We start from the raw sequence: 8,838 nt of genomic DNA, 5'->3' as shown, positions 1-8,838 counted from the left end.
TCCCATAGTATTGCAATTTTCGTAGCAAAATATCGTGATCTACTGTATCAAATGCCTTTTTGAGGTCTAAAACAGACCACGGCATTAACAAGCCCACGGTCTTTTCCATTGCCTAAGCTATCTTGTAGCTTCGATAAGTGCTGTGACCCGAAAAGTTCTGTGCAAAGACCAAAACCAGATTGATGACACGAGAGAGAGTTGTGTTAGTTAAAAAAGATAAAGCTGATCGTAAATTATCCGTTCAAAAACTTGGCCCACAACTGGAATTACTGATATTGGTCGATAATTCTTCGGATCAGAGCGCTTCCCAGAATTTTTATACAATGGAGTGACTCTGGCAGATTTCCACTCATCGGGAAAGATGCCAGTCATTAGGGATTGATTAAATATATGAGTAAGAGATTCTGCTAGTACATTGGGACATTCCCTTAGAAGTTTCGCTGAAATATTATCTAATCCAGTTGCCTTTGACTTGCAAAGCTTTGATAGTAGTACAAAAACATGTGTTGGTGTTGTTTTTTCAAAAACAAAATTTTTATCAGTTTCAGTAAGAAATTCTTCGAAGGATTTATCAGCTTCTGTTACGTCTCCACTAAGGCTTGGCCCAGTTTCTGTGATACAGGAGATTAGCATTTCTGCGATATCTGTTTGATCTCCAGAATTACGCCATTATGTTCCATCTCATTATAACGGTTTGTTGGACTTACGCGAGGTCAGTTCATTGATTGTTTTCCATGTATTCCTTTGATCCCCACATCAATTGTTGCAGGCATTTTCATAATCAACTTTTTTCGCGCTATTAATTTCCCAGTTCACTTGATTTTTAAGCATTCGAATTGGTTCCAAATAAAGGTTCTTTTGTCTTAATAGCCTTTCTTTTGAGGCGGTCTCTGAAATTCATCCGCTTTTTCAGAATAGCGGTTATACATGGGGATTTAGAATCTCGTGTCCTTTTGGTCTTAATCGGTGCGTGCTTTTCACACACATTCAGGAATAATTCTTTCCACCTCTTCCACATACCATTAGGATCATACAATTGCTTTATGTTATACCAAGGTTGGGCTAAAATGTCCGCATAAAAATTTATGCTATTAAAATGTTTAAACTGTCTATATGTTATCAAGTTTTTCGATATGCATAAACTAAACTATGGTCACTTATGGCGATATGAGACACCCCCCGAACAATACACATTCTCTGGCCGATTTGTGAAAATAAGATCAATTAAAGTACTTGTAGTAGGTGTAATTCGGGTTGGTTCGTTAATGAGTTGTTCCAATCCATAAATGTCTGTTATGTTTAGAAGAGCTTTCACACTTAACATTGCAGTCACAATTTAGATCGCCCATGAGAAAATATTCTACGTTTTCAGAATCTAATTTGCCTAATAATGTGTTGACATGCGTGGAAAGTTCATGGTGTGAATTTGGAGGTCTGTACCATGAAGAAATAACAAAGGGTTTTGAGTTGTGTTTACGAATTTCAATTGACACCATCTCCAGGAGACGACTGTCCAAATCTGAGCGGACACCGGAATAGTTTATGTTTGAACGAATGTAAAAACATACGCCACCACCAAACCTCTTGACTCTTGAGCTCTTGAGTGAGGCTTTGTGTAATTGCAGAAATGGTTACACTAGTGTTAGGAGAGTTTGTAGCAATCATATTCCCCAGGTTGACGATTTTCTCCGCCACATTCCGAGCAGAGGATGAATTTTTCAGATCATTTGTTCCTACATGGAGGATTATCGCCTTCGGTTTTGTAGCCAAGCTTGGTTGTAGATAATTCTGCATGTCTGCAGTTGTAGCACCAGGGAAACTTCTCACAGTTACACGCCGTTTAGCTGCCCGACTTAATAGGTCCCTGCGTAATCCTTTGACAATCGAATCTCCAACAATGATTGTACCTTCATTAGGTCTTTGCTCCCCTTGGCCGTTCTCACTAGTATCGTTGCTGTCCTTTTGTAGTTGCTGGTTCTGGGAACTGGCTTTGCCTTTCTTTTCCTTCTTCCCTCGTCTAGGATTGTTAGACTTGTTTGACGTAACAGGTGGCCAGTCATCAGAAGCAGGTTGTAGATCGCGTAGATCGTGGGAACCTACAGATTGATCCGAGGAAAGAACATTAATAGATTCCATCAGACTTGCCTTTTCTTGTTGAAGTTCTTGGATCTTTACTTCGTACTCGGCGCATTTCAATTTGTATTCATCAATTTCACGTTGCAACGCATCCACTTGGGACAGATTCGCGGGAAATTCAAATTTTCGTTTTATGGCGTCCATAGCTTTCCAAAGTTTGTCAATTTCGTTTTTAAAGGTTTGAGGGTCATTCTGGTCAGTTATCAAAGTGTTGTTCGTTGTAGAAATATGTTCTTCGTTGATCATAGCGGAGTGGATGCTGTACTCAGCAGTATCTTCGGTCGAATCCGCAACAAGCAAATTATTTCGAATCAGTTCATTAAGAATGTCTCTAACATCTTCAGCCGCTTTCCCTAGCTTGTACTTGGCGCGTCTTCGTGTTTCGGTAGAAATTAAGTGTTACATTCGGTTAGCTTTAGAATAGCACTAGAGCTGTTGTATGACTTCTTTATCTTGAAGCCATTATCGCCATCATCGATTAGCCGCGAAAGTTTTGTATCGACAAAACTTTCAAGCTCTTCAAGGGTTCCATTCCAGCTAAACCTTTTCTTATCAGCGTTGTATGATAAATAATGTTCGAATTCAGATGAATTTTCTTCGTAGTGCAAATTAGAGGATGAGTTAGAAACGTTTGAGGCGGAGCTCGTGTCATTGTGTCCATCCGCCATTGCTACTACTGCTTCAAGTCTTCAGACTGTCGAAGACGTGTATGTTTCGCAAGAGTACTTAGCCTTCTTGCATTCGAACTGAAACGTATACAGAACGTTATTTAAAATATAGTCTCTAAATAAGAGCAAATGTGTTGTTGCTTGATTCGATTAATTCGAGTTATTCCAAAAAGTTCATTCCTTTACACATCGACGATCAATTAAATTATGCTATTATGACTCAAGGGTTCCTGACACCAGGCGATGGTGTTGGGTAATAGGAAAGCTGATCTCGAATTTTGCTGTGAAAATACCATCATGCCAAACAGCGATAGCTTAGAAATGCTAGGGGTCACTGTTGATGGCATATTTTGAAATTTGATATACAAGTTCCTAATATCTGTAGGAAAGTGTCTCAACAGGTTGAATTGCAGTTTTGAAGCGTATGAAAAATGTACTTCCTCATTATATAAGGAAAAGTATTTATACGTCATATATTTCGACTACCACGTGCACAGGCGGCCAAGAGTCGAAGGTAAACAATAGCTCTTTTCAAGGTTAGTTTTTCTCATTTGGATTAGAATATAATCTAGCATGTATGTGAGGCAATTTCGGTCTGTTTTGTAGTCTTAACCCGAAATTGCCTCGTATCCACGTTAGATTACATTGTAATGCAAATGAGAAAAACTAACCGTGAAAAGGGCATTCTCGTCACCAGAGCCCCGGATCTTTTGTCTGCGCATGACCCTAAAAAGAAAAAAAAGAAGATGCTCTGGGGTCGAGATTGTGAAAAGGGCTATTTTAAGGATTTGTATGGGAATCTCGATAACAAACTGAAGAAGATATTTAATTTCCCGCAAAAGTTCTCAATAAAAAAGCAGTACTTTATTGTCGTGATGAATTTCTCGCTTTTTGTGTGGTTATTTGCCTGATTGAATGCGATTTAAGCTACTTCTCAAATTCCCGGCTTGTCACTCGTACCTAAATAAAGGAAAGGCTGGAAAGTAATTTTTAGCTTATCTCACATCTCGTCGATAAAATCACACTTCTCCGGCTTCAGTCACGCTCAAAAGCCGGTGATGGCCACACGGATAAATTTACTTCTCCTGGACCAAGTTTCAAGTTCCGTTGCTGAGAAACAGCGAAAATATTCAAATTTTCAAAATCCTTCGAGGCTCTCTTACAACGAATTTTGACACGGCTGGTCAACAGTTCACTTATTTGCTCTCACGGTATCGAGGCTCAAGAGAACGGTTGACCAGCCGTGTCAAAATTCGTTGTAAGCGAGCCTCGAAGGCAAATAAATGAAGGGGTAGTTTCTAAAGAAACTGTGGTGCTGCGTCGGTGGGGAAGTAGTATACAAAAATTTGGTTTTATACACGGAGTTGATAATGTAAATTGGCCACCGTACAGAGATTCTAAAAGCTGACGTTTCGAGCGTTAGCCCTTCGTCAGAGCGAATCCAAAATTGGATTCAAAATACGCTCGAAACGTCAGCTTTTAGAATCTCTGTACGCTGGCCAATTTACATTATCAACTCCGTTGATAAAACCAAATTTTCGAAGGCAAATAACCACACAAAAAGCGAGAAATTCACCACGACAATAAAGTACGGCTTTTTTATTGCGAACTTTTGCGGGTAAATATCTTTTTCAGTTTGTTATCGAGATTCCCATACAAATCCTTATAATTGTTTACCTTCGTTCCGACTCTGGGAGGCCTGTGCCGTGACCTGGACCTGTGGACTGACAGAGAGGGCTTGGTACGAGGTTGCACATTCGATCCAATTCAACGACTCGCTTGTGAATATTTCAGAACGACAGTGTAATCGATTTCTTTTTGTTGGAAATTTCCTTGCTTGGATCAAGATCTCTACAACACCTACTGTAGGTAATGAGGATTGCACTTTTAAAGTAGGACTCATTGGGGTAGTGCGAGAAAAAAGGCGATATTGTGTATGGCACCAATTATGGCACCAGCTAAATTCAAATTTCGCGCCATCTTCAATCCGTTCCTTCAGGCGGCTAAAAAACCAGTCATGTAATTCAAGAGCTAAGGGAGGAGATCAGAATGGGGAAAGGCGTTTGAAAAAAGAGTCTATTGCTTCAAACTCTTGTTTTGCAAAGATTGTGAAAATGTCTGGTTTAGTCAATGTGATGTTCAATCAGTAATGATTTTAAGTGTATGAGGTTAACTCTTCTTTCGTAAGCTTAATGGAGGGAGTAAATAGAAAATAACTTAATTGACAGGGTGACTCATTGCATAACGGTGTTTTTCTAGGAGAACCGATTTCCATTTTAGTCATAGACTGAGATGCTCCCCGATTGTACGATTGGCGCTTACTATTCTCGATCATTCTCCCATCAGTTACAACTTCATGTATACAGCGTAAGCGTATATAGTAGCAAACCTCTCCGATTCTCTGATTTTAGGACTCTATCTAGCGAAAATTCTTTCTTTCTACGATTCTTCGATTTTACCACTTGGTAAACTTGCACACCTTTCGAGAACGGGGCATACAGACGCCTTCCCTGCTAGCAAAGGTCACTTTTCTTTCACAAAAAGAAAAGAGACACGTGAAAAGAGACTTGTGCTAACGGGGAAGAAGACGAGTGGGAGGGGGGGGGGGGGGGGGGCACTTAAGGAATTTCTGGAAGGAGATGTGCCACTGGGACCCTGGAACCCTTAGCCTATACCAGAGCTAGTTCAGCTGAATTTTGCTACCCTATACTAGAGTAAACTCCCACCAATTTCCGTCTAAATTCCAATTCTTGACAGTTCATAATATCCAGAGGTGTTTCATTATAGCCATTTATTGACACTGTTGAGGCTGAGTTACCTATACTTAAACTTTGCCGATTTGATTTTTTATATTCTTGAGAAGGAATTTCTGGTTTCCTTAGTCTTGATAAAATCTTCAACCGACTGGTCAGTTTCATGAAAAATGATACTCTGTATTCTAGACCGAAAGGCTATGATTTATATTCTCTGTCCAAGAGTAAACTGCTTGAAAACCATACCCTTCACAGCGGCACATACCTATATAGTCCATATATGGCAGTATCCCCCCCCCCCCCCCCCCTCCTTCCTTCCCTCCACCTAAATCGGAAGAATCGGACTATCTGACTTGGAACTGAAGTCGGGAAAATCAATCAGTAAAATAGGAGAATCGTTAATCTGAAATCATAGAAGCGCTTATCTTACTTTTATCCGATTTAGCCATTATCGCACCCTAATGGAGATAGATTATCAATTACTGTGGTGGCTGAGGACCCCAGGGAGAGGTGATACTCCCTGGTATTATTTTAAGGTTCTTAATTAATCTAAATTAAATAAAATATAATCTAAATCTAAGATAGGCAGAGTAGGCTTTTGTATGTACTTCAAACATCAGGGCTACTATATTGGTCAACCAGTAAATCTCATGATGGTACTGCATATTTAGAGGAGTACTTATATCAGCTGTGTCATGTAGTAAGCTGTATATTTAATGCCTGTCTTTTTTAGTGGTTTTCAGCTGAAAAGCAGAAACATTGACCATGTGCATTTGATCCTGTGCTTCTGTTCTTAATTACCCAGTAATTATAATTTAATTTTTCATTTGAGAACCTTTTCCTTAATCACTCACTCCCCATTAAGCCTTTGACGTCCAAACCAGCCTAAACCAGCCAGACTTAGTATTTTACTCTGTCTAATGCCAGACAATTTTACTCGTCAATGGGGAACCCCTGGGAATCAATGGGTTAATATACATGTATAAACCATTTATCTAGTATGTTAAATCTTGCATTATGGTACTTTAATAGGAAGATGTACAACGGACTTTGTTACAAAGAAAACGATCCAAACGTTGTCCACTTTTATTTTGAGAATCCGGGTTTTCCATCTGGAAGTTTCTTTCAGGTTGGTAAAATAATAACATCCATTGTAAAGAAACCACTTGAAATTTCAGTGGTCATGTATTAAGTCTTAAATTAACATTAATGTGACATTACCTTTTTTCCTGCACGAAAATTAATTATCCTTAAACCATCTTTCCATAATATTTGCTCTTCATCTTGACTGAATGACTGGTCCCTTATACTACCTGTACAGTAAGTTAACGCAGCTTGATTGAGGAGAGTACTTACAATAGGTCTTGAGTCGGAAAATCTTAAAATGGCAGTAAAACAACCTATTAATTTTATGATGGACAAATTATTAATTTTATACCTTATTTATTTATTATTGAAATGGCAATCAGTGGATGGAAACAAACCTGCTTTGTAAGGGAATTTTTACTAGGAAAAAGATGATGGATGTCATCAAAGCTGTAGAAAAATAATCACTTTTAAAGTAAATTGTCTGTGATTGAATAGGTTTTATTATGGTGATATGACGGCTTTTGGTGAAATAAAAAATTATGTACAACCATCCAACTCTGTTACAGTAAACATAATTATTATTTGAGGAAGATTGAACAGCTTTTACAGTTGCACTGCTGTCTCAATTGGTTAAGCATCAGGCTGCCAAGCGGGAGGTCGTGAGTTCAACTCCTGCTGGATCAACACTCAGGGTCTTAAAATAACTGAGGAGAAAGTGCTGCCTTTGTAATTACATCCGCAAATGGTTAGACTTTCAAGTCTTCTCGGATAAGGACTATAAACCGTAGGGTGGTCTCACAAATATCTTCCATGTTGAAGTTCACTTCATAAGTTCTTTGTGGGACGTTAAAGAACGCACACACTATTCGAGAAGAGTATGGGATGACGTTCATGGTGTTGTGGTTGTCCTTCGTGAGTGTATGGATGGGTGGGTAATAGCAGGTCCACATCAGCTGAATAGCTGCCAATACTTCAACCTGCTCGAACAAACAAATTGTGAACATTGTCAACGTCTTTATTTATTCCAGTGTCAATTCTTCGATGTGTATTACTAAGGGGCAAGTTTTTTAGGAGGGTTGAAAACAGGAGTATCTGGAGAGAAACCTCTCAGCGCAGAGTGGAGAACCAACTAACTCAACCCACACAATTATGATCTCAATTCTGGCAATGAAACCTGGGCTACATTGGTTGTAGGCATCAGCATTTGCACTGATGCACTGGTCAGCCTTGCTCTTAGAGATGATACCCGCCTAAGAAGGAACTTTAAATATTAGGCAATGCACTTTATTTTAGAGACATATACGGTAGATGCATCACAGTTCAATCAGCCTCAATGGCAGCTGAAGACATTCAGGGACAGTTTAAATGACCCTAGAATGGAGATGTATTGATCAATAAATTATTACTGTAACAATCGCTCAACATATTTGAATTTTTCCTGCCCATTTTAATTTGTGATTAGTAACTTACTGTAATTAATTTAAAATTGAACTGAGTTTATCAATAATAAAAGCCAACTTAAGTAATTTGGTTTCTATTCCAGATGATTAATCAATTTGCCAATGCATTGTTGAATACAAAAGGGGGGATTCTGGTCTTTGGGGTTAACCCTAAGACATGTAAGTATCATGGTATCGTAAATATAATGCTATCACAACTATCATTGTTATTAAAGTTGTTAGTTATTTTACATACATAAATTTATCACTCCTGAAAGTCAAAACATGACAGTGACATGAGGATGGTGTTATGGTGTCATCTGAATTAAAAATTGCCGAAATTATATGCATTCATTCTGGTTCTAGCCTCCAGCCGTGGAAAAGTCACATAATTTGATGACATTTTTTCTTATGATGTGTGATTTTTCTCTCAGTAAGGATAAAAGGTTTCACAATGTCAAGGGAGCAAGAAGACAACTATAAGCTGAAGTTAGATGAAGCAATCAGGAATATGTGTCCGACTGTTTCACCCAGCCTGTGCAGGTTGAGTATTTACATGTTTATTGAATAATTATAAAAGGTGAAACTGACACAGTGTATACTGTGCAGAGTTGTTATTTTTATTTTGGAGGAAACCCACCAGTATTGTACGGATACTAATATATACATGTAACCTCATTTTTATTACCCATAGCATGCAAAAACTTACATTAAAACCACTGGTCTAGTGACAGGAATGAGGATGGGTGTAAA

The 8,838-nt window shown here is 38.6% G+C and overlaps 1 protein-coding gene across 2 annotated transcripts in view; it reads left to right on the top strand.

The window, feature by feature from the left end:
• The first annotated feature begins 4,565 nt into the window (after positions 1–4,565).
• LOC138032708 (uncharacterized) overlaps positions 4,566–8,838 on the top strand; it is a 15,254-nt gene continuing 10,981 nt past the window's right edge. The window contains exons 1-4 of one of the 2 annotated variants that reach the window (XM_068880413.1): positions 4,566–4,669; positions 6,590–6,686; positions 8,190–8,265; positions 8,520–8,628. In XM_068880413.1, the coding sequence (XP_068736514.1) occupies positions 6,594–6,686; positions 8,190–8,265; positions 8,520–8,628 (278 nt within the window). In that variant the 5' untranslated portion in view covers positions 4,566–4,669; positions 6,590–6,593. Of the gene's footprint in view, positions 4,674–6,589; positions 6,687–8,189; positions 8,266–8,519; positions 8,629–8,838 lie in introns of both variants that reach the window. The other variant, XM_068880412.1, reaches the window with a different exon arrangement.

Source organism: Montipora capricornis, chromosome 14 (assembly GCF_036669925.1).
Source record: "Montipora capricornis isolate CH-2021 chromosome 14, ASM3666992v2, whole genome shotgun sequence".
Classification (NCBI taxonomy): Eukaryota; Metazoa; Cnidaria; class Anthozoa; order Scleractinia; family Acroporidae; genus Montipora; species Montipora capricornis.
Note: the sequence above shows the minus strand (reverse complement) of the source record. Positions and strands in the feature narration are given on the sequence as shown.